Source organism: Ambystoma mexicanum, chromosome 7q (genome assembly GCF_040938575.1).
Source record: "Ambystoma mexicanum isolate Mex_15411 chromosome 7q, UKY_AmexF1_1, whole genome shotgun sequence".
Taxonomy (NCBI): Eukaryota; Metazoa; Chordata; class Amphibia; order Caudata; family Ambystomatidae; genus Ambystoma; species Ambystoma mexicanum.
Window position 1 is genome coordinate 1,163,607,185 of NC_090941.1, and position 26,439 is coordinate 1,163,633,623.

Sequence of the window (26,439 nt, forward strand, 5' to 3'; positions counted from 1 at the left end):
CGGGAAGTGGTGAGTCGGTTCCGCAGGGCTCCACCAGTGGTGTTGTCGTGGTAGGTCGGCTCAGCTTCTCCCTCATTGGATTCTCAGGTCCTGTGCCGACTTCTGAAGTTCCAGTCCCCAAAGCCCTGCTTTTATGCAGCACACCCCCATTCACTCAGCCTAGCTGTCAATCAAACATGCTAAGTGGTGAGCCGGCCGGCTCACCATTTGGGCCAATCACACAAGAGTGCGACTTGAGTTACCAAGGTAACTCAGTCCAGGGTGCCCAAACCCCCTCCCACACCCCCTGTGGTACCCAGACAGAGTGGCACCACTTTTGGAGGCTTCTATGGAGAAGCCCGCCAAAAAGTGGAACAAAGGGCTCGACAGAAGAGAACACAAACGCCATTTTAGAATCGAGTCCTGGCAAAAATTACTAACCAGCGAATTAATATTAAATAAATAAACCGGCGGTATGTTCGAGGCTATGAGAATTAAATAATTAAAGTTGGTAGCCTCGAACAATGGGAAAATCCCATAGGGATATATTCGAGGTCGAATATAAAAAGTAGTATCCACTGCCACCAGCCAAAACTCGATCAGGGGGGACGGAGACGTGCCCCCTCGACTAACAGACCCCGGGGCAATCGAATTGCCCCGACCAGTACGTCCACAATATGATGGTTTGTACTGGTTTCTGTTAATAATTTGGGACTAGTAAAGCCAATGGTGACTTTACATGCCCTGGGAGACAGTAGTCAGTCCCAGGGTATGGAGTCTATGGTGGGGTGTCACTATGACACCCCTGTGTCACTGCACTGCTGTGTAACACAAATAGTAAAAACACATGAGACCCTATGGAGTAAAGGACCCCATAGCCCATAAAACACATTAACAGTCAAAGGAACACCATAAATCATGTCCAAGAGTGGGAGAAAAAGAGTCTCACTCTTGGCAGGAGAAAAAAACAAACTCCAGAAATCCAGCAAAGCTGATGGGGGACTCACTAGGTTAGGAAATTCAGCCTAAACAGAGAATTCTCCCTAACACAAGATGAGCATCAGGCAGTGAGCCCTTTTTGGAAAGATATACCTGGCAGGAGAGTACACGAGGAGATGTGCGAGAGCCAGAAGGGGGCCATTTCTTGAAGTGGAGTACACCAGGAATGCACAGTATAGAGGAAAGGAAAAGATACATTGAAAGATGCCTGGCAGGGGAGTACACCAGGATATCTAGAAATTCAGTTGGGAAATTCCTGGCAGAAGTGTATACAAGGAAATAATATTTTTGAACAGTTGGGTAAAAGAGAAGCTGTGTTATCTCAAACAGTTGTTGAAACGAAACATTTTTGCCATCCTGTTAAGTAGAAAAGCCTTCCTTTTGCTATATTTCAACCAGTATTATGGAAACGACATTTGTTTTGATATCCTGAGAAAAGTGTTCTATGGAAAAGACATTTGTTTTGTCAACATGAGGAGAGTATTTTGTGAAAGAGACTTTTTCATTGACTCTAACAGAACATTTATAGAACAAAACTCTTTCAACAGTTTTCCTGAAATAGTTAAGGGGAAGGGTATCATGCCCTGGACATAAGAAGTGCTGTGTTGGAATTACTCATTTGGATTTTTGGAAACAGAGAAATGTACCTTGCACCCTTTGATTGTGTATGTTAGTGTGATGTTCAGATATCTTCTGCACACAAGGTCAGCTTGCTTTAGTTTCAGTTTCATAGGCAGCAACACTTTCATTAGGATAGGGACAGATAGGCCTTTGTCAAACCCCCTTTTTATTTTAACAATGGCTAATGTTGAAAACATTACAACTTTGTGTCCACCTCTTATTTCTGACCCATCACAGTAGGCTTGTCCAAAGAGGTTGTCTCTGACAGGGAAGCCAATGTCATGTTTAAGTACATGCAAGCTATGTGGAAGGAATGCAGAGTATCCTACATATTTAGCACTGCATACCGCCCTCAGACCAATTGTTTAGTTGAAAGATTCAACAAATCATTAAAGAGCATCCTGAGTGCCATAGAAGAGGCCCTGAAGGGGAAGTGAGATCTTCACATACAATGCATTTGCTTTGCTTAAAGAGAAACACTTCAGGAGGGGCCTGGATTCAGTCCATTTTAGCTGCTTCTGGTCCACCGTGCAACTGCGTCCGTAGCCTAGGTCTAAGAGGGCTTGGAATCCTTTTCACCTATTCAATCCTTAAATGTGATAGGCTATGTCTTGGGCCTCAAACGAAGAATGGGCAGGATTATGGGTGAGACAAAAGAAAAGCTGAAAGCCTGTCAGGCTCTGATGACACACTGCTTTGATCAGAAGACTTCTCCAGTTGCTTTAGCTGAAGACAATAAGTCCTTACGAGGGAGCCTACCAGGACTAGAGCTTCGGAGGACAAATGGAATGGCCCCTTCAATGTTGTTTCACAGCTTGGGGAAGTTAATTATCTGGTTGATTTGGGGATTCCCAAGGAGGCGCCAAGAGTCTTCCACTTCAACAGGTTAAAGCCCTATTTCAGTACAGACAATGTGGCTGCGTTGCTCTTAGCATCGGGCCAGGAGGAGGGAGAAAGTGAGCTTCTCCCAAACCTTCTCCAAAGCAAGCCCAAAGATGGCTCAGTCAAAGGAATAAACCTGTCTCCACAGTTGGATCCCTGCAACAGGGTGGTTATAGGACTTTGCTCCAAAACATCTCCTCCCTGTTCTCACTTGAACCAAGTCTTACATCTGTATGATGACAGGATATAGACACTGGGGATAGTTGCCTGTCCAACACAGGAGCTGCATGATGTCTAACAAACTCAGAGACCACATCAAGGCAGAGTATGCCAAGATATTGGACTCTTAACAGTCCTTGGTGCAGTCCCGTTGTACTAGTGCTGTAAGGGTGCTGTGAGAAATCTGTCTGTATCCTCCCACCTACTCCCCCGGGATCTTCCATTCAGGTGGCCAGGGAAGGGCCATCGATTGTGTATCCCGACTCTGGGGGTGGACAAGCAAGGGAGGATCACTCGAGTGGAGGGTCAGGGGAATCGGGAGGAGAATACCCAAGGGCAAGACATGGTATTCCCCCTTTCAAAATGGTACCCCAACCCACTCTCCCCTCAGCCTTAATGGGGTATTTCCAAGCACACCCCATCTTCCCCTCCTCATTTCTAAGAAATACGGGGACGAGGAAGAGGCAATTAGGAGCAATGAGGACTGCCTATGGTAAAAACATTAAGAAACAGGGGAAAGACTACTACCAGCTACCATTGAATTGCTCCACTAATAGAGTCAGACTAATAGACTCTCCTATAATCATTCACACCTGACTCCACTTAACTCCACTGAGGGCTATAAAAGGTGTGGTTCTACACAGGTGAGAGGGTGAGCTGGGGACACTGACTGGACCAGAGGAACTGCATGAAGAAAAGCCCGGAGGATCAGGAGGAGAACGGCATGCTGAGATGCTGGCCCAGTGTTTGTGATGGGCTGCAGCGTGCCTAGGGAGCCGTGTCTCCAGGAAGCAGGAGTGGGGTAGCCTGTATCCTTCGGGCGGTGTTCAAGAGAATGCACGGTTCATTCGGACGTGTGCCGGTCCCAAGGGTATCTGAGGGGCAGGTGGTGATACCCTGACCTTGACCCAATGCACCCAGAAAAGATCGCTTGCCAGCGCTAACCTACCCGGTGAGTTTTGAACAAGTGAGTGAGAGAAACTCAGAGGCGTGCGGTTGGCTGGAGCCGAAAGGGAGAAAGACAAGATTTTGCAAAGCCAGACGGAGCGGAAAGCAAGAGTGAAAGCATAAAAGGACAGAAAGTAAGAAAGAAGGAACAAGGAAAGTGGAAAGAGCACTACCAGAGCAGAAATAAAGCAAAGTCCTGAGTAAAGACATTTAAAGTCCAGAGTGAAAGAATTGAATTAAGAAAAGGGTGCAAGCAAACCAAAAGGAATGAAAGAAGTTTGCAAGGGGCACGATAATGAAACAGAAGGTACACGTGTGCACGATAGAAAGAGGAAAGTGTGCAAGAGGCACAACACAGAGAAAGTAAAGCAAAAGAAGGTGCAAAATGTGCACGACAAAGTGCAAGAAACACAGAGGGGGGGGTGCTAGAGAGCCGACCAAGATGGCTGTGGGCCCGTAAGCTCCACAAAACCCTGAGCATAACGGGTATGCAATCCAGCGTTTTCCCTAAACAAAATCTTCCTCTACAAAGTGGCATTACCAGGGGAAGTGAAGCAAACCTGATGAAAATTGGAGGAGAACCCTGTTTTCAGCAAAGACACAGAGGCCGGTGAACACTCTCTAAAAGATGAGAGGAGGGGGAGTCGCCTTGGCCGTATGCCACACCGCTTTCTGCCTAACACAGAGACCTGCCGGGACACAGTGTGAACCACTGCCCAGGTGTACGCTCCTGGGAACAACCAACGCCTTTCACAGTATCCAAGGCGCTGAGGGGCGGCAGGCACCCCGAACCGAACGGAAAATGCACTGGCGTATGGAGACAGGGGACGACTGGTGAACACTTCGGCTGGTGAGCCCTACGGTTGGACCGAGCTCGGCGAGGCAGCGCTTGGCTCCCGGGCCTTCCCTGACACAGCGGCACAGGGCCGTCGGAGGGGGGGGGGCGAACCCTCACCAATCCCTGTGGCCGGAAGTGGAGCCACGGATGTACATGGTGACAACTGGCGGGATAGCCGGGCTAATGATCCCTGTGATATGTTGAACCGGCGGGGGGAGGCAAAGTGGACACCAGCGGGGATGACAGGTGGCTGGACAACCCTGGCTTTTGATAGAGCTGGCGGGGGCCAACTGAGACTAAGCCCGCACGGAACAGAGCAGACTCGGCTACAATCATACGGGAGTCAATCAGCGCTATACGAGCAGAACATCCCGCAAGCTGCACGGAAGACCCGGGATGTAATGTGTAAAGGATGCAGACAAGATGAAGTGTCACCTCCGATACGAGCACCTCGGATAGAATTCCCAGATGCCAAGTGAGTCTGCTGTGGGGGGTACCTGTATAAACTATCCGTGCTCTGGCGACAACCCGGGATAGAGTTGACACTCATGGCGAGAGGCACCGTAAGAAGGGGAAGGAGGAGCATTTTAAAAAATCCGGTCTGCTCCCCCGTGTTGACTGGAAAGCCACCCCAAGAACCTTGCTTCTGAAGTTGGCCGCACAGGAGATGTGCAGCGGCAGAGGCTCCTACCCAGCAGAATTTGTAGACAATCGAGCATAGGCCCCAGGGCACCAACCGTTAGTAAACAAAGGGAGAGCACAGTGACTGTGGAGGGGGGGCCCAGTGGCGTGCCTCGCTTGAGCTCGGCCCCCCCCCCCAACTAGACAACACCGGTGCACGTTGGAGCAAATCCACGCCAGCCTGGGGTATACCCTCACAGGAAGAGCAGACACTGACCCGTAACATAACACTGCCCTGACAGAACGACCGCAGACCCCCCCGAACGCTGTGCCGGTCATCCTGTGGTTGAAGAGGGCTGGGAGAGACAAGGCAGATGGAGCAAGCGTCGGGACACCCTAGTGGCAGGAGGGAACTGGAGTTGGCCATTGGCAGGAACGCGACAGTCCTCTAAAAACAGAGCGGCACACACTGGCCACATCAAAGGACGACCCGAGCCATGGTTGGAACAACTGGCCCATCAAAGGACGACCCGAGCCATGGTTGGAACAAGAACCCGACTGTTGGGGGGAACTGCTGGGGGGAAGACCCACAGTGTACAGACCAGTTTGAACTTAACGACCCACACAGAGAACGGTGGGGTGAAAAACTAACGAGCAAAACGGTGAAGATGGGGCTGCAGTACTGAATACTTATAGGGTTGCCTCACATGGGTAACTACCTCACCACTACTGTGATTACCTAAGAACAAACCTTCAGACGTAACAGGGACAGCGAGACCACAGCCTTTCCCCAGCGGATGGAGGAGGACCACACGGAAGGGGGCAATTGGAATACAACGTCTACAGACACTGCGCACCCAAACTTCTCAGTCTCTAGACAAGCACCATGTCTAAATCCGGCAAAGGGGGCAAACAACAGTAATAACTGCCCTTTGACACGCCCTCACAGGCAAAGGCTGGCAGAACAATGGAATACTCACCAGAAGAACAGCCTCCGGCATCTTCCCAACACCCAGCAGTAACATTCCAAAACATTAAAGAAACATTCATGCAACTGCAAACTAGCATACAATCCCTAGATGAGAAGCTGGACTCTCTCACTGGCAAGGTCGACCACATGCAGGTCCGCCTAGACAGGCATGGCGAGAGGCTAGACGAGGAGGAGAGGAGAGTGGCAAGGGTGGAAGATGAGTATGCCTCCACTGCCACAGAGGTGTCAGGAGTGAAGAGGGCACTGAAAGATCTCACTGACAAGCAGGAAGACTTAGAATCAAGATCGAGAAGGAATAACATCAGGATTGTCGGACTCCCGGAATCGGTAGAGCAGAGGAACACGGAAGGCCTTGTGGAGGAAATATTACAGGAGGTGCTACGGCCCGAGGGGATCTCAGCTGTGTGCATTGTCGAAAGGGCACACCGGATACCAAGTGGAAGGGAGCCAATTCCGGGAGCACCACCCGTCCACTAATACCACGTTTTCTGAACTTCAGAGACCGGGAAGTGGCGCTCCGCAAAGCCCAAGAAAAAGGGACAGTTCTCAGGTTCTCATGGGACATAATCAGGTTCTTTCCAGACTTTTAGCATAAAGTACAAGCATTTAGGAGAGCATTCATCGAAATCAAGAAACGGCTGCGAGACAAGGGCATAAAATACACCATGATGTTGCCGGCTAAACTGAGAGTGGAACACAAAGGGTGTGCCATCTTCTTCCATACTCTGGAAGAAACCAACGTTTTTCTGAAGACGCTCCCAAGGGGATCCCTAGGCCACGGGGGAACAACGATTGATGACACACCCTTGGGGTCATGCCCGGTGCTGCAGTAGGGCACTGAAAGCGAAAAGGTCTAAAACCTGATGTCAGGGAAACCACATATTGACAATGGTGTGACAGAGGGTTGGTCTCGCCGTCACCCCTCAAGCGGAAGCTATAGTTTGTACATATTTGGGGAAAAAGGGAAGCTGAAGAGTTGGGTTATTCAGCGGGGTGGGGGGAGAAAAGGGTTCCAATATGGGTTAGGTTGGGGAGCACGGGGGGATTTGATACTGACGCATTGGGGTTGTCGGTGGGTGAGGGGGGTAAAGAGGAAACCGGTACTGGTGAAGCATAAACAATAGGCGGCGGACTGTGGCTGATAGGTAATCAAAGGGGCAAAGAAAAGCTCGGACCTTGGATAGTTCCACTATCCAAAAGGGGACATATTGCATTGACCTCCTATGGCAACACTTAGCTTTCGCACCTGGAATGTGAGAGGGCTTAATTGTCCTTCCAAGAACCGGAATGTTCTGGTGTATATGAGGCATCATAAAGTGGGGATCACTTTCCTACAAGAGGCTCACTTAATGGCAAAGGTTGAAACCAGGTCTGGGAAGAATGGGGCTGTCACAGATATTACTCTTCCTACTCCTCATGCGCAAGGGGTGTGTGTCCTCTTATTCATAGCTCGGTGGGGTTCCGACAGACCAGGCTGTTTGGAGACCAAGAGGGTAGTACACTAATGGTGCAAGGTATTATACAGGGGAAACTATGCACTCTAGTTAACTACCGCAGCCCATCCCAGGACACAATGGAGTCAGTGGACTTGACAGAAAAGCAACTGGGGGAAATGCCCAAAGGGGAGATAATATGGGCTGGGGACTTTGCGGTGAGGAATCCAACACAGGACCGTACAGGAGGGTCTTAGAGCACGGGGGCAAGGGATCTAGCAAACTCCAGGCTACGCTTCTAGTGTGGGGAAACGAAGACGTCTGGAGGGTAAGGAACCAAAACACGCATCAGTTCACACACCACTCTGCACCCCACAACTCGGTATCACGGATGGACTTCTTCCTAGTGTCGCAATCAATCCTAGTTCAAGTAACAGGGATAGACATACTAGCCCGCACTCTCTCAGCTCACGCTCCTGTCTTGCTGTCCATTAATCTGGCTGGACGTGGGAGGAAGAGACCCCCTGGAGATTTAAGGGTGTAAGGCTCACAGACACAGTATTTAGAGAGGGCTGACAACGGCCATTGACTCATATTTTGAGATCAACGAGGGGTCAGTGGACTCGGTATGGATGCTGTGAGAAGGGTTTAAATGTGTGATAAGGGGAGAATGCATAGCCAGAGGATCTGGGATCATAAAGCAAATCAGGAGGTTCGAGCATTGCAGACAGAAGCCCCCAATCCCTCGAAGGCTGAGCAACCGGAGATGCTGCAACGACTTTGGGAATTCCAAGATCTGGCACAAAGGGAAATCAAATATCTATGGGGCAAATCGGCACCTCGACAGTACGGGGAGGGGCAGGCACCGGGCCGGATGCTCGCAAGGGTGACTAATAATCAGGAGGGCAGAATCTCGATAAACGACGAACAGTGAGTGGATCTATTTGAAGACCGAGAGATAGTTCAAATATTTTTTTTATTGTATAAACACTTGTACTCTGCCCAGTGTCATGCCTCCCAGACAGAAATAGACTCATATCTAGATCAAGTGGGGCTGTATTGGTGCACTGGAGAGCAGAGGAAATGGTTGGGTCGCCCATTGTCACTAAAGGAGGTCATGAGGGCGATAAGAGCCTTACCGTCCAGGAAATCGCTGGGGCCAGATGGATTCACAGCGGAATTTGATAAACACTACGCCGATAAGCTAGCCCCCTACCTTCTACAAGTATATCAGCAGCCCGTGGTGATGGGACAATTGTGTTAGGCAGAAACCTGTGCAGTTCCCTTTCGGAACACTGCAAAAGATTTAGGACTACAGGTGTTAGCAGTAAACCCACTTGGTAGCAGTCTGTACCACCCAGATTTACCTGGTAGCTGTGGCTGAGCAGTCAGACTTCCCTCAAGAAGAGTTAGGCAGTATGCAAAGTATACACAATAGGTACTCAGGCACAATAGCACAAGCAAACACTGACCAGAGCTTTGGTATCAAAGTATATAATTATTTATTTAAAAGCACAGTTTGAAACACTCCAGCACTCTTATTGTAAAACACTCTAAACACAGTTACTATTATAATATATACAACCCTTATTCCTTATCAGACAAGTCTTAGTTAACACCACTTATTTCCAGACAGAGGTGAGCGCTTAACTATAGATGGCACTCCAATAAGTTCATGAAGAAGGGAGGGAAAAAGACAGAATATGTGAAGATACACCACTCTAAGATTTAGGAACATTTTTAGCAAGGCAAAAGAGCAAAAGTCACTTGTGAGCAAAAGTCCATAGGCTGGGCCCACTCTTAGAGAGAGTAGAGCACAAATGCGCCCAAGATCACACAGTTACACTAGGCTTTGAAAGTCTTGCAGAGAGTTCGAAAAGACTTTAGAGAGGCTCAGAAAAGTTTAGCCAGGGTGTCCCAGGCTAACCCAGGTTTGAAAGCCGGGGGATAAATCTACCCCGTACAGTCGGTGGCAAGGGAAGCCAGGCGGAACACGGTACCTTAAGTGGGAAGGATGCTCCAGCTGTGGCAGTTGTTCCTGGCAGCGGATGCAAGTCTCGGCATCGTCCAGGGGAAGAGAAGATCTCGACTTGGAGGAAAGATGAAGGTCGTTGCACTGCCAGGGAAGAAACCAGCCACGGAGTTTTCCGGTTAAAGGTAGTACCCTTTATTTAGCGGTCGTGGTAAAACGGGGTATTCCGGTTGCCGGGGTGCTTGGCACAGGCAAGGCGGCCAAGAGATGCGTCTGGAAGCCAAAAAGACGGTGAAACTGGTTATCCCCACCAGTCAAAGGAAGAAGACTCTCTGGCGGGAGATCTCCTCTGTCGTTGGGAAAAGTGGTGAGACGGTCCAGCAGGGCTCCACTGGTGGTGTCGTCGTGGTAGGTCGGCTCAGCTTCTCCCTCGTCGGATTCTTAGGTCCTGTGGCGACTTCTGAAGTTCCAGTCCCCAAATCCCTGCTTTTATGCAGAAAACCCCCATTCACTCAGACTAGCTGTCACTCAAACATGCTAAGTGGTGAGCCGGCCGGCTCACCACTTGGGCCATTCAGGACGGAGTGCGACTTGAGTTGCCTTGGCAACTCAGTCCAGGGTGCCTAAATGCCCCTCCACCCCTCCTACGTACCCCAGACAGAGTGGCACCACTTTGGAGGGCTTCTGTGGAGGAGCCCGCCAAAAAGTGGAACAAAGGGCTCGATTTGGAACACAAAATAGAACACAAACGCCATTCTAGAATTGAGTTTTGGCAAAAAATACCAACCGGAGAATTAATAATAATTAAATAAACCGGCGGTATGTTCGAGGCTATCGTAATTAAATAAATAAAGATAGTAGCCTCGAACAATGGGAAAATCCCATAGAGAAATATTCGCGGTTGAATATAAAAAGTAGTATCCACTGCCACCAGCCAAAACTCAATCAGGGGGACGGAGACGCGCCCCCTCGACTAACAGACCCCGGGGCAATCGAATTGCCCCAGCCAGTACGTCCACAATATGATGGTTTGTACTGGTTCTGTTCAGAATTCAAGACTAGTAAAGTCAATGGTGACTTTACATGCCCTGGGAGACAGTAGTCAGTCTATACTGGGGGGGTCACTATGGAGTCACTATGACACCCCTGTGTTACTGCACTGAGGGTGCTGGGTAACACACATCACAAAAACACATGAGGCCCTATGGAGTAAAAGACCCCATAGCCCATTAAACACATCTAGAGTCAAAGGAACACACTCAAATCATGCCCAAGAGTGAGGGTAAAAGAGTCTCACTCTTGGCAGGAGAAAAAAATAAACCCCAAAAATCCAGCAAAGCTGCTGGGGGACTCACTAGGTTAGGAAATTCAGCCTAAACAGAGAATTCTCCCTAACACCACCCAGACTAAGGGACAGGAAGATTTAATCCACTCCTGGATGAACCTCATACCTCTAGTCAATGAAATACATCCTAGAGAGTCCATCAGCATTTTGATGGTGACACCCTGACCTGTGCTCAATGGTGAAATCAAACCCTTGCAGGCAGATTGACCATCTCAATAGTTTTGGATTTTCTCCCTTCATTTGCATTAATCGTCTCAAGGGTTGGTGGTCAGTCTGAATGACAAAAGTAGAACCCTAAAAGTATGGCCTAAACTTCTTCAGTGCCCACACAATAGCAAAGCATTCTCTTTCGATTGTTGCCCACCTTGTCTCAGGATCCTTCAGCTTACGGCTGATGAAGCAAATGCGGTGCTCCCTAACCTTCTCATCCAGTCGGCTTAGAACTGCACCTATACCTACATTGGAAGCATCATTTTGTACAATGAAAGTTTGGTGGTAGTCAGGAGCTCTCAGTACTGGAGCATGGCAAAGAGGTTTCTTCAGTTTTTCAAAGGCCTGATTGCACTCCTCATTCCATTTGACCTTTTTAGGGAAATTTGGAGAGGAGATTACATTCAGTGGAGAAGCTATGGTCCCATAGTTCTCAATGAAATTCCTGTAATACCCAGTGAGGCCTAGGAAGGCTCCCACCTGGGTTTGAGTAGTCGGTGTTGTCCAATTTTGCACAGATTAAATTTTATTGAGCAAAGGCCTTATTTCTCCACCTCCTACCTCATGCCCAAGGTAGACCACTTTACTTTGACCAATCTGGCATTTACTTGCCTTGATTGTCAAATTGGCCTGCTCAAGAGCCTGCAGAACATGTCCTAGGTGGTTCACATGTTCCTCCCAGGAGTGGCTGAAGACTGCAATGTCATCCAAGTATGCCATGCAGAAGTCCTCCATCCCATTCAGAACCTGGTTTACCATCCGTTGAAACGTAGCAGTTGCATTCTTCAATCCGAAAGGCATTACCTTGAATTGGTATAAGCCAACTGGGGTTGAAAATGCAGTTTTCTCCTTGGCATGGTCTGTCAAGGCCATTTGCCAATAGCCCGACGTAAGGTCAAATGTGCTGAGGTACTTGGCTGCACCAAGTATATCCACCAACTCATCTGTCCTTGGCAAAGGGTGGGCATCAGTCTTAGTGACTGCATTAAGAGCTCTATAGTCCACACAGAATCTCAAGTCTTTGGATCCTGCCTGTGGATCCTGCCTTTGGTACTAACACAACTGGGCTAGACCATGGACTAGTAGAGGGCTCTATTACCCCGAGATCAAGCATCTTCTTGACCTCCCCTTTGATATGGGTTTCTTACATTTTCTGACATTCTGTATCCTCTGCTTTTGACTGGCAGACAGTCACCAGTGAGAATCTCATGTTATCCCCAAGGGGTCAAGCCTGGTGAGAGTGAGAACAGGGAGGCAAACTGATTTAACATAGATCTGCACTCCTCTTGTTGCTCAGGTGTCAGGTCTGAAGAGAGATTGACTCCTTCAATTTTCTCATCTAAAGGTACACCTATATAACGCCTACAACAAACTGTTATTCGCAGCGTTAGACAATATGCGTGTCATCTATACCAACTTTGCCGATGACACTCAAAAATACATACCACTCTCTGGGAACTACGAGTTAGACACCATCCTAATAAATAACATTTATGCAATCATACAAAATAGGATGGCTCTAACCAGCCTCTGTCTCAATAATGAGAAAACTGATATTTTCATTGTGGGCACCCCCAGTAAAATCAACACCCTCCATTCTGACTACAATTCAATCGTAATCGATGGCATCACCATATCCGCCTTTAAACAAGTCAAAACACTTGGTGTTTACCTCGATGCCAACCTTGCTATGACGAAGCACACCAATGCCCTTGCTTCATCCACCTCTTATACAGCCAAACTCATAGCTCTTAGCCATCAGTTCCTCACCCCAGCTAACTGCATTACACTAGCCAGAGCCCTAATACTATCTAAGAAAAAGTTACTCTCTTACCCGGTAACGTTCTTTCAATGGGATGGTCCGACGTCGTATTCCATATCTATGACAGGTAATCACCACAGCTGTGCTGCTTTGGAAAAATTTTGGCATCTGCGTTCTGCGTCGATGATGTTGATACGCTGTCCTCGACGGCCTCCATCGAGCCGATGTCACTGGATGTAATAAGTAGGACGCACGACCCCCGTAGCCTCAGTTGTAGTTTTTTCCCAGAACGTGTGGCACCAATCTACTGCAAGTATGACCACAGAAAGCCTTGCGGAAACATAAGCTGCAATCGCATAAGAAATTCTGTAGCGGGGCAGGTAGGGAGGGAGCGATATGGAATACGTCGTCGGACCATCCCATCGAAAGAACATTACCAGGTAAGAGAGTAACTTGTTCTTCGAGGGGATTAGGTCCTCCGACGTATTCTATATCTATGACAGACTCCCAAAGCAGTACCAACATATGGAGGAGGGAAAAGAATTTAGAATATAGAAATTTAGAATGCCCAATCAAATTGCAGAGTAAAGGACCGCCTTGCCAAAGGCCAGATCTTGCCCATGGATAGAATCTAGGGAGTAATGTCTTACAAAAGTATGGACCGAAGCCCAAGTGGCTGCTTCACAGATGTTACGAATAGGAACACCCCTCTGCAGGGTAGTAGAGGCAGCCATAACCCTAGTAGAATGTGCCCGTAAGCCTACCGGAGGGTCCTTACCCGCCAAGCGGTAACATTCACAAATTGCCAAGATAATCCATCTAGACAAAGTCTGCTTAGTAACAGCTTGTCCCAAATGCCTTCCAGCGTAACCAATAAAGAGCTGATCATCCACTCTGACCCGGGACATGCGTGACATGTAGAAACATAAAGCTCTCCTAGGATCCAACCTATGGAGCCTCTGCTCTTCCTTACCAGGATGTGGATGAGGATAAAATGCCGGAAGAATGACTGAAGGACGGACTCTAAGGACAACCCTGTCCTTATGAAACACTGTGAAGGGTGGCTTAACAGAAAGTGCCTGCAACTCACTCACTCTGCGAGCGGAAGTGACCGCAACTAAAAACACAGTTTTAAGGGTTAACAGTCTCAAAGGACAGGAATGTAAAGGCTCAAACAGAGCACCCATTAGGAATTTTAGAACAAGGTTCAAATCCCAACCGGGCACCTGGATAGGTGACGGTGGAAACACATTAGTGAGCCCTTTCAGAAACTGAGAAATTAAAGGAATTTTGAAATAAGAACACTCCTCAGACGAGCGCTTAAATATGGACAGTGCCGCCAGGTAACCTTTAATGGTACCCACTTGCAAGCCCCTGTGGGCTAAAGAAAGCAAAAAAGACAGAACCACAGGAATGTCACATGAAAAGGATCCACATTCTTAACCCTGCACCAGTCGCAGAACTTTCTCCAACGGCAACGGTACAGGGACTTTGTTGCAGGCCGTCTGGCCGAAAGCAACACCTCCATCACATCTTCAGGGAGGTCCCAATCCTTATACCTCAACCTTTCAGAAGCCGAGCGTGAAGGTTGAGGGATCTGACCTCTGGATGGAGAACCTGACCCCCCTCCCGTGAGAGCAGATCGTCTCGGTAGGGAAGATGATGTGAAGGGCAGATGGACAAGTCGAGAAGGTCCGGGTACCACGTTCTCCGGGCCCACGGCGGAGCAATGAGGATCATCCGGGAACCAAACCTCCGTAGCCTCCGCAGCACTTGCGGGATGATGGGGACTGGAGGAAACGCGTACAGCAGTGGGAAGGACCACTCCACCATGAACGCGTCGCCTAAGGCTCTTCTCGGAGGAAATTCCCGCGAGCAGAATCTTTCGCACTTCCGGTTGACACTGGAGGGGAAGAGATCCACTTGTGGGGAATCTCCTGAGCCAGCTCCGACTCGTGAGAGATCGCGCTCTGCCTGCTCGGAGTGTCCGCCGTCTCATTTTCGTCTCCGGCCAAGGTGTGCCCGGCAGAGCGTATCGGGCCAGAGGGGAGAATATTAAGAGAGAGCGTGTTACAGAGATTGCGGAAGAGCCCTGAGGAGGGATTAGAAGCATCCAGGTGGATATTGAGGTCTGCAAGGAGGAGAAGCTGAGAGGTAGAGGCAAGGGGAGAAGAGGAGAGGTCAGCCCACTCTGGTCAGGTGGCCTGTAAATGCTACAGTCAGAGAGACGCCAGGAGAGATAGAGAGCCTGCAGACCAGGCATTCGAAGGAGGAGTAGGCCCTGCGTAGGAATGACAGAAGCAGGGATCCATTCGGGAAAGATCAGAGCTACTCCACCTCCGGCACGGTTTGTTCTGGGTTCGGAGAGGATTTTGTAGCCATCAGGGAGCAGAGTGTTAAAACCTGTGACAGAGCTGGCTGTGAACCAAGTCTCGGTGAGTGCGAGGACCTACAGGTCCAGTTCTTCAAGGACATGGCAGATGTCAGAGGAGTGCTTGACAGCAGAGCGAGAGTTGAGAGTAGTGATGTGGAGCAGGTTGCCACATTTGAAAGACTTCTGAGCAAGGGTACAGGCCTGAGATATGCCCTGTGGAAGTGGTAGAGGGCCCCAAGAATGGGCAGAAGAGGAAGAAGGAGATAGCAGAGTAGCCACAGAGGATGAGGAGAGTGCCAGAGAGGTGGCGGAAGAAGGCTGTGGCAGTGGAGCCAGAGAGGTGCTGGTAGGAGTAGCAGGAGAAGGAGGGTAGTTGGTAAGACACGGGAGACGTCTATAGAAAAGGAGGCAATTGGGCCTTGGACCAAGACAGTACCATTCATATAGACATTAATGATGGTCTTAGAGGAGTGGAAGGGAGCCAAAAGACCTCCCACCAAGTGCCACCATTAATGGGAGAGGGGGAAAAAGGAGAGAGAACAGAAACCATATGAGGGTCCATAGGTCTGGAAAGGGAATGACAAAGAGGATGTTGGTAAGAGTCTGTCTGGAGGAAGCACTGGTGTAGCTATCGGCGATAGGGAGGCCTGGGTTTGAGACCCAAATGTCCCTCTTGAACTGCTTCCTTCCAGACTTAGCTAGAGCACAGGTGTTTTCTGAGCAAGGAGGGGAGGGGGTTTGTCTGGAAATTACTCACTGTATGGTTATGTTGAAGCCATGGCTGAGAAAACACGCCACAAAGCTCTTGTAGTTACTTCCCTAGGCCCCCAACAACACTTGGGAGGGGATGTATATCAGAAATCCAAATTATTTATGTCATGGTTACGTAAGATGGCCAGACATTGAGACCTCCACAGTGTCATGGTAAGCCAAGGCAAGTAGAAAACCATGTCCATGAAAGCACCGCGTGCAGCGCCCCTCTACTTACTCCCCTAAGTCCCAATGGCCACGAACAGCCAGGTTCTACATATGGGCCCATTTAACTGAGGATGGGTTTTCGACCACGGCTTCCTTGGGAGCAGAAGCCCAGTCCGGCCTTCCTGGAGGTCCCTGAGCCCTCCTAGGGCCTTTAAGGTAATACTTACATTGGTGTGTGATGCATGAATTATCTTAGGCTGCGGCTGGGTGCTTAGGAGAGTTAATTTACCTAATCCAGCATTTGACTAGCCTTCTCACCCTGGGCTGCAGTTACTTTGTACTATTAATAGAGGGCATTAGATTAGATTTCTAGGAGTACCTTCTGTTTTTTTTTTTGCAGGTTAAGTTGTGCGTGATGGCACCCAGCCCCCATGGTTAACCTGCTCCATCTACCAGCTTAATACATTGGACTTGGGTAAATTATCTATCTGTAATGCAGTGCAGCTTTCTTCTGCATAAAGTCTACCTTAAGAGTATATTTTTAAATATATACTGTGTGGACATCTCTTTATTGTTGGTGGCTGCATATTAATTACCCTGTATCCCTCTTGAGAGTACAACCTTGATGGGTCTGCCAGGTTTACCCGTGGGAGTGATGGGCATATACAGGGATGCCCTGCTGTGTGCGGCTTGATCTTCCTGAGAACTTCCCTTAAGAGTCTAGAAATACCCTTCTGACAGGGCTCCTCTTGAGCTCATCGTCCAATGCTGGGTGTTAGACGCCCGTGAACTTTCTCCCACTGGATACCGGGAGCACTCAGAGAACGCAGCCTCTCCATGGTCATTCCCTGTTTGATTATTGTGCATTGTTTTCATGGTGAACTATAGTGACCGAACTGGAATCTGCACTCAATAGGGGCCTGGAATCAGGACTCTGGATCAGGCTTAAGGTGAGGATCACCGAGATCTATGAAACATGCACATTGAGGAGTGCGCATAAACCTACCTTCACAGGCACCGGCTGCAGTCTCCACACCATTCGGCCTGTGCACTGAACTGACGTTCCCAGGAAGAAGGGCTTGGGGCAGCTGCTGTGGCCTGCAGGATCTGACCTCTCCTCTGAACCCCCGCTCGCTAGGAGGAAACTGGTGCTGCTCCTCCTGCTTCCTCTGCCCTTCCTTGTCACCTTTCACGTCCATAGCTTCAGCCTCATTGTCCTCCTGGTCCTCCTCAGGATGGTGGTATCTGCGATGAGGAGGTGCTAAAAATGACAATGGCAAATGTGGGTTGGAAAGCATTTGTGTTCACTGCTCTGCTCTTCAGGGTCCTAAAAACAATGAATCTTAATAAACTGCCAAGTAACAAATGATTATGAAGACACTGTAAAGAAGTATCAAAGCAAGACAGACACAAGTGATCACAGTTAAAGGGTGTTTATTAAACTGTAAATGGGTGGGATAAACGCCTATCTAAACCTAAATCTAAGATGGGAGAAAGCTACGACCATCAAATAATAATAATAATACAGTCCTAGTAGAGTCTAGTCAAATAAAACGGGCCTATACTAAAAAACCTATTGTCAATCCTTACCGCTATGCTACAAAATAATGTGGGAGAATGTTCCCAAGAAAAGAAAGAAGTGTTCACCAAATAATAAGTCAGGATGTTATGGCCGGGGTCTCCCTTTCCACCGTTTTTAGCACAGGATAAGGCCAGGCTCTTGAGCAAGGCACACTCCCGCGTTTCTCCGGCCTCCGGCACGAGCTTACTGTTCCTTTTGTGCGTTCAAGTCTCTTCTTAAGCAATATGCCCCGAGCCGCGGGGGCATTACCGAGTCAGGTAATGGCCCGGGGCCCATAGTTATACTTAACAAAGGGGCATTACCTGACTCCGTAATACCCCCGCTGCGAGGGGCATATTGCTATTAGTACCACGGCCCGCAAGATTTGCGAGACCGGGGTACTAAAAGCAGTTTTTTCTGTCCCGAAACGCTGCAGCTTTTCGGAACAGAAAAAAAAAATGACTGAGAAAATGGCCACTTTCGAAAAAATAAAGAGAAGGAGGGTAAGTGGGGTTGGGAGAGGGGGAAACAAATACATTTATAAAAAAAATAAATGTACCTGTTTCGCCGGTGGGGGACAATGGAAGCCTCCAGTCATGTGGAGGCTCAGAGCGGGGATGGTCCTGCTTCGAGTCTTCACATGGCTGGAGGCTGCCATCGTCTCCCACCGGGGACAAAGCAGGCAGAATGTAAGTGGTGTTGGTAGGGTGGGGACCGGGGAGGAAAAACAACAACAACAAAAAAACATACCTGAATCCCTGGCGGGGGACGAAGGCCCCGCTTCGAGCCTCCACATTGGCTGAGGTGCTGCCACGCCCCCGCCGGGGACAAAGGCGTGGAATCCGAGGGATTCCCAGCTGGGTAATGCCCTGGTGAGGGCCAATCAGAATGGTTATTTCATTCTGATTCTCCCTCGCTGGGGACTAATCATGCCAAGTCTCTTGCTTCTGAGAACTTGATATGCCAAAAGCAACAAAACAAACAGTTTCTTCTGATAGTCTTTGAGTCGGGTGATTATTCTTCCCCCTAGGATCCCCCTCAGCTGGTCTCCAATTCTTCTGGTCAGTGTTAGCTTTTCAAGCTACTTGCCAATTTAAACAGAGGCTTGTGAAGGGCTATAATGTCTTGCTGGGTCACTCTGTTCTTCTATGGCAAGTGCGTGCTTCACAATATTACAGTTTGTATGGCGTTTCCCTCAGCCGGGTTCAAACGCCAGTTTCACAATTCTATTATCGTCAATAACTTCTACAACGTGTGAAGGATTTTCGATTGTATAAGGGGTTTTGCTTGACCCATGTATGACCACCTTGACACCTCACATCGGCCTTCCCTAAGGCTTCTTGGTGCTTGCAATTCCTTTACCCTTTTTGTTCAACACAGTCTCTTCATTCAGGAGAAGGGTACTAGTCAGAGACCTCCGAACAAGCACCCATGTGGCGCCGGACCACTCTACCTCTGTTACCAAGTTCATTCACAAAAGAGCTCTGTCTCTCAATCTTCTTAATGTTGCCACTGCAATCTTGAGTTCAACAGAGACTGGCCCACTATCAAGTTCGTCCGAATCACCGGCTGTGCTGAACTCGTTGGTGTTTCTTTTGCTGCTGGAGTCAAGGACGGTACCAGGATGGCAACCACGTCTCCCCGCTTTTGGCTATCAGTGCAGGAGGGTTCCATGTACAGCTGACATCTGTCACACCAATCGCCAGCTGCGATTCGTGGTCTTATTTACTTTTATCTAAAGCTTTGTGGGTCTGGATTGAAAAGGGCAATGGCGACTCCCTCCTTGATGTCCTTTCGTGTCTAGCCGCCTTTCTCCTCTGTTTTGAACTGCCATCCTGGAATGGCTCCTTCCTTTTGCGTTCAGCCCTGCTCAAAGTGTACTCCTGTGCTCCGCCTTTTATCACAGTGGGGAAGGGAAAGGGCAGTTTGGTGTGTGTAGTTGTCGGCAATTGCCTGACTCTGCCTGATCCTTGTGTTGGTGCATGTCAGGTAAACGGCTCTGGAATAAGTCTGTTGACGCTCAGGGTGTGAGAAAGTGTTTCTGTTGGAAAGGTGGGGGGGTAGATTTCTATGTATCATGATGGGGAAAAGGTGTCATAAGGAAGGGGGTACCATGTCTCACCCTTCAGTGTCCCACTTTGGCGCCCCGAACACCCCCCATCCAGGTGATCCTTCTGCCCTTGTCCACCGGCAGGTACTGGATCCAATAGCAATGGCTGTGTCCTGGCCACCTGGATGACAGATCCCCAGGGACCTGCAGGTGAGACACCTTCAGGTTTCTGATAACACACAAAGGCAAGAAACAAATGGAGCTAAATACATGGAAAGATGTATGAAACATTCTCCGCCCCCAATGCTTGCCTGGACACACTGCTAGAGTGCTAAACTGTGTGACTTCATAAGGTGTGAGGGGTCACAATTGAGAGGCGCCGGGATACCGGGCCCAACCCCTAATGAGGCCGTTTGACTTATGTTTGGCAAAAAGTGTTCATAATTAAATAATTAAAGCAAATAGATAGATCCAACAGAAACAGTCTTTTCCAAGGAGAAGTCCTTGGATCCAGAGGGTGATTTCCATTCCCCGGGATTATTCAAATATGATAGCAATAAATGTGTCTTTCAAACGATCGCGTTTAGGGATGGCAAAAGTATCTCTTTCAAACAACAGTTCCATAAGAATGCTAAGGGTATCACTTCCAAAAAATAGCTTCTTAAGGATAACAAAAATGTCTCTTTCAAATTATAGTTATTTTGAAGATGGCCAAAGAATCTCTAGTGTATTTCTTTTACCAAATACTTTGCAAAACAAACACGTTTGTTTTCACAACTTTAATTGACCTCCTGGTGTACTCTCTTTCTGGGTTTTACAGATGCCGTGGTATACTCCCTTGCCAGGAGTCCCTTTCTGGGTCTTACAGATCCCCTGGTATATTCTCCTGCCAGGAATCCTTTTCTGGGTCTTACAGATCCTCTGGTGTATTCCACTGCCAGGAATCCCTTTCTGGGTCTTACAGATCCCCTGGTATACTCTCCTGCCAGGAATCCTTTTCTGGGTCTTACAGATCCCCTGGTATATTCCACTGCCAGGAATCCCTTTCTGGGTCTTAGAGATCCCCTGGTATACTCTCCTGCCAGGTATCATGCCACTCAATATTCACTGTCTGGCATACTCCATTCACCAGGACTTCTTCTTGAGGTCCCTGTCCTTTACGTCAAAACAGATCCTCTACTTCACTGGGTTTCTTCTTCATTGGCTTGAGGTATTACATGTTCCAGCTTTCACCACACTGACATATCATGTATGAGGATTTGTTCATGTTTTGACTTTTTATATCTTCGTTACTATTCATTTGCTTGGAGGGATACTTGCTCCAATGTTCCCCACCTTGAAATTTCATGTATGGCAAATTGTTCAAATGTTGTCTTGTTACTTCACTTGGTCAGTATTCAAAATAGTTTCTTAATTGCTCCCATGCCTGTCAGGACTCCTGTGGTTCCTCAATGGTTTTGGGTAGACTCACCGGTGTACTGAAGCGTTCCTATTCCTTGGCATGCTGCTTCAATGAAACTCCCGCTCTGGGACGGTCTCCCCTGCATAGCAGGGCTCCTCTCAGCTCTTCAGGCAGCTGCGTGCTCACTCGCCTGCACGACCGCTGTCCCTCTGCACATGTCATGATCTCTGCTTCCAAAAGGTCAGGGTTTTCCCAACTCCCTTGGAAGCAGATCCATAACCCAGGTTCCGAGTGCCAACCAGTCCCAATTGGGACCTTTTGGACCCAGTCCTGGCGCCAGTGGCACCAGGCTCATAAATATGCCCAGTCCCAGCGCTGGAAGCGCCGGGCTCATAATGCTTGGGTGGACTTACCTGCAGCAGACCATGCTGCTTACTTGCCTGCCAGTTGAGCCTCTGATCCTCTTCTGTTTGGAACTACTTTTCCTGTTGGGTGGGGCAGGAGCCACTCCCTAGATTCAGAACACTGGAACTCTTCTGGAAAGCAGGAACTCTTTTCTTACCTAGGCGTGGCTGTGGAAGGAGACACCTAAGCACTACAGGAGGCTATTTAAACCACACCCGATGGATGAATCTTGCTTTGCGTTATTCTGCATCCTCTGCAGCAGAACGCTCATCATGTCTTCTGCATCTGATCCTGGGCCTAAGGAAAAAGGCTTACCATCCTGAATCCAGTCTTCAGCAACACCTATAAAGACAAGAAAGAACAGGTTAGCATTACGGTCTTCAGTGACAGCTCTTCACTTACCTGGTCCATCGGCTGTCACCAACGCCTCGCGCTGCATTCCGGCATCTGAAAGACAAAGGCTTACCTACTCTTCGTGCGCTCCGGAGGTCTTCACACTGCATTCCGGCATCTGAAAGACAAAAGCTTACCAACTCTTCGCACGCTCCGGAGGCCTTCGGCGCTGCATCCCGCATCTGAAAGACAAAACAAGGTGCGTTTAAAGACATTGGGGAACTTTAATATTCACGTGCCATTACTCCTTTCCACATCTAACCCAGTGGGTATTCCGGCACCCTGCAGCCGCTCCGAACTTGTACCTTCAAAATAAAGAGACAGTTAGAGCGCATCTTGAAGCAGGCAACAAGCGCTTACTTACGTGCTTCCAGGCGCTTCTATTCATCACACGGGCTCCATCTTCAACTCACTTCAGCCCGTCATCCGCCATCGCCGGAACCCTGCAAAACAAGAAACATCATTACTAAAGACTTTAAAGACATTAGAATTACTCGAAACTTACCGTTCGTAAACGACGGACAGCAGTCCTCTGAAGTCAAGAGGCCTGCTCCCCTTATCCAGTGAAGAAACTGGTTACAGCACCCTGCCCCGAGGCAGATGGAGAGCACGGCGTTCACTTACCTAAGGTGAGAGCGTTAACCTTTGGGGTTCTACAGGGGAAGAGAAAGGGAAGAAGAGAGAGACATTCAATAACCCAGTTCCTTAATCCCATATTTTCTATCTGCAGACATCTTACCCTTCAAGTCAGACATACAGTGCACAGAGGTCCAGCCCAAAGAGCCAGCCGTGTGTTACACATCACCTTTGAAGATACGGTATACGCCCAGTCAAGACCGGCGCCTCTATGGGAATCAGGTGAGCGTTACAGCACATCCGTGTTCCTGGTAGCTTCGCTATCAGTCTTCTGACGGTTCTTTCCTGGTGCTTGCAGCGTCCCTGCCAGCCCCACGCCACACTGGTATGTAACGCCTACGAGCTACGGTGTAGAAGTGCTTGCTTATTCCACTGTGGTCCTTCACCACTCTGAGTCTTGCTTCGGCTCTGCTTCTCTCATCTCCGAGTTTGCTTCCTTCTTCCCTCGCTCTCCTGTTGTGAAAGCGAATACCATATTTAAATGTCCCGCTCATCCATACCTCCTCAAAACAACTAGTCTGCATGTTGGTGTTTCTATTGATCTGCATTAACTCCTAATCTCTGTGACTTCCAATATGAAACAATACACCAGCTTAACCAGTTCAACACTAACCAATCAAATTGGTAAATTCAGATCACAATCAGTGTTTCTCCTTCCAGTCTGGGAGGATTCCAATTCCCCAGATTTAAAAAGGATTCTGCTAAAGAATTCCAAACAAAAGTTCAGGGAATCCTGTCTCTTAACAAAGTTCCAGCTCAAGTATCTTTGTTCCACTTTGATAGTAGAAGTTCCAAAGATTATATTCAACCAACAGTTCACAAGTGCTCAACTAAGTTCCCGCCTTCTCTTTGTGACAAAGACCTTTAAACAACGTCTTCTCATCCGCTTAGAATAATTCCTTGCTTCATTGGTTTCAACACACACAAAAAAGTCTTTGTCATAATATTGCAGCCACAGTACACAAAAACACATGGTTGACAATATTAAACACTTCTGCAGCAGTTCACACAAATCTTGTTTCAATGTTATTAACTTGTCAGGAAGCTTCTGCTTTAATTCGTCAAAACACTTTCGTGATTCTTCAACTGCTTCAATATTGTTAACCACACCACAGTACTTCAATGGCTTCCACCTGGTCAATTCATCTGCCAGGCTTCTCATGACAAAGTTCTCTGTACTGGTATAATCTCTTGCCAGCACAAATCAAAGTACTAGGACACTCTCTGGCCTGGTGAACTCTCCTGCCAGGCCAGAACAAACTACTACTTGTAGGTACTTGAGTGGAAAAGGTTAAACAGATTAGTAGTATTTTGTGCTTCACAATTAAGTATATGAAATGCTTAATGGAAAACAAGAACCACACTGGTGCTGTTTATTACACCTGTGTATTTTCCACACTCTCTGCAGGTTATGCTCCTCTCCCTCTGAATATTGTTTTTCCGGAGGGCAGCCAGCCTGCCATTGTTGTTTCTCCCCTTTTCTGTCAAACAACCGCTGCACTTTCACACTTCTTTGCCTTTGGCAGTGTGGGCTCAAACAATTCTCCTTTGGGACAACTTTTATAGAGTGGTAAAAGTCTTTATAATTGCTCAATATCTTAACCACCTTCTTTTGGCTTGCTCTATTTGGGTTCCTTTGTAAATGGCTAGATTTACTTCTCTGGTATGATTATCCAGACCTTAATTTGCCCTCTGCGCCTTCTTAAATCAGCTTGATTCACATCAGATGTATTAAATCTGCTTTGTATTAGTTCGATATTCAAAAAGTAACTTCTTCTGCTTTAACGCTACTTTGGTAATCTCAATTGTGAGATTCAATTGCCTGGACTTGGCAAGCAGGCGGTTACGTAGTGCTCCAGGGTCACAATGTAACAGTGAACTCACCGGGTCTGGCGTGTGCGTCCGTTCGCCTCCAAGTCTTCTTCTTTGGTTTCTCTGTGCAGCCCATCAATCTCCTCTGCACATCTTCCCGTGCTTTACGTCTGTCAGTTTCAGAGCTCTCCCGGCTGCCACAGCAACGCAGAACTCCTCCGACCCTGTGCTTATCTGACAGTGAGAAAAGCTGCAACTTGGTGTGCCTTCTGCTGCGCGACCTCTGCAGCTGCAAACATGTGCCTCTGGACCAGCATCACAATTACACACTGCTGTGGTCCCGGCGTCTCTACTCACATTTGCCTTCTGGTTCTGCCGCCACGTGGAGAATACAACCCTGCTCCACCTATTGCTACTGCAGTCTCCTTCTCCTTCTCCTTTTCAAATGGCCTGCACCTGAGAGGGCTTTTTATGCCTCCCAGTCCTCCTCAGGTGTGGGACAATCCTCATGATTGACTGCAACCTGCAGTCTTGTGCCTCTGCAGTCCTCTTCTTCGTCCCAGTACTCTGGGAATTATGGCAATTATGGGAATGGAAGTCCTCAACGTCACGTTTGATTTTCACAGTGAAATTAACCTCATTAAATTCACTGTTCTTCTCAGATATATTAACACATGGAATCCCGTAATGGTTACACAAAGTTTGTGGCATTATTAAAGAATATGATTCCTCAGGGTTAAAATTAGTGGTAATTACAGATTCCTCTTCCTTATTTCTCTGGACCTATACAAGCTCACACTTCTATAAATGTCAGTAACCCTTTAAGGATTGTTCCTATTTCTAACACCTGACTGATTACCAGGGTCTTCACCGCCAGGCTGACAGTTAGATTGAGAAAAGAAAGGGTTTTGCTGACAAGAGGCCATTACATATTCTGGTAATAAAGACATGCCCTTCCTTGAGGAAGACAAATACTGTGCCTCATCCCATGAAGTCCTCTGGTTTCCTTGGGGTCCTTCTCCTACCAGGTGATCCACCCGGCTCATACCACCCCCAGTGTCAGGATCAGGAAGCATCTGCATTTCCCTGGCAACCTGAGAGGAGACTTTAGGTCGGGTCTCTGCGAGGACTCCACAGGATTCATCACACAAGCCATTAGAATTTTGGAATGAAGTAGGCTTCTTTATGTAGGGAAGAATACTGTGTCTCTCCTGTTGGGATCACAACCTTTTCCCGTCTCCTCCCACATGGTCCTCCCTCATAATACCAACCCCCAGGGTTAGGATCAGGTAGTGGCTGCTGCCCCCTGGCAGCATAGGATGAGATCCTTGTATGGGAATCAGTGATGACTCCATAGGATTTATCACAAAGGTTGAAATTAAAATGGGGGTTCTTTAAAATCCTGATGGATAAATGACTAAAGGGAATAGGGGTTTATCTACAACATAGCTGGGATTCCTTCCTGGACATTATCTAAAGAGTATCATTATGGGTAAAACAATACATTGGCAGGGTAGAGCACCCAGCTGCTCCTTGTACCTACCCACAGACACAGGGATACAGCACCAGCCTCTTCTTTTATAAGCTTAGAGTCACAGGGACAGGAGCTGATAAAACCACAGCTGCTTTTTGTATAACCTCACAGTCACAGGGATATAGCCCCAAGCTGCTTCTTGTGTCAGCTAACCGTCACAGGGATATAGCGCCCAGCTGCTTCTTGCATCAGCTCACAGTCACATGGATATAGGGCCGAGCTGCTTCTTGTGTCAGCTCACAATCACAGTGATATAGCGCCCAGCTGCTTTTTGCATCAACTCGTCATCTCAGGGATATAGCAATACAGCTGCTTTTTGCATCAGCTCATGGTCACATGGATATAGCACACATCTGCTTTTTGTGTCATCTCACCGTCACAGGGATATAAAGCCCAGTTGCTTCTTGCATCAGCTCACCATCACAGGGATATACCGCCCAGCTGCTTTATGTATAACCTCACAGTAACAGGGATATAGTGCCTAGCTGTTTCTTGTATAACGTCACAGTCATAGGGATATAGCGCCCAGCTGCT

The 26,439-nt window shown here is 48.2% G+C and overlaps 1 protein-coding gene across 1 annotated transcript in view; it reads right to left on the minus strand.

Moving 5' to 3' along the window:
* Window positions 1-26,439, minus strand: part of LOC138528722 (uncharacterized) — a 330,407-nt gene that overhangs the window by 89,635 nt on the left and 214,333 nt on the right. The window contains exon 5 of the mRNA XM_069640582.1: window positions 17,119-17,373. Within this exon, the coding sequence (XP_069496683.1) occupies window positions 17,119-17,373 (255 nt within the window). The remainder of the gene's footprint in view (window positions 1-17,118; window positions 17,374-26,439) is intronic.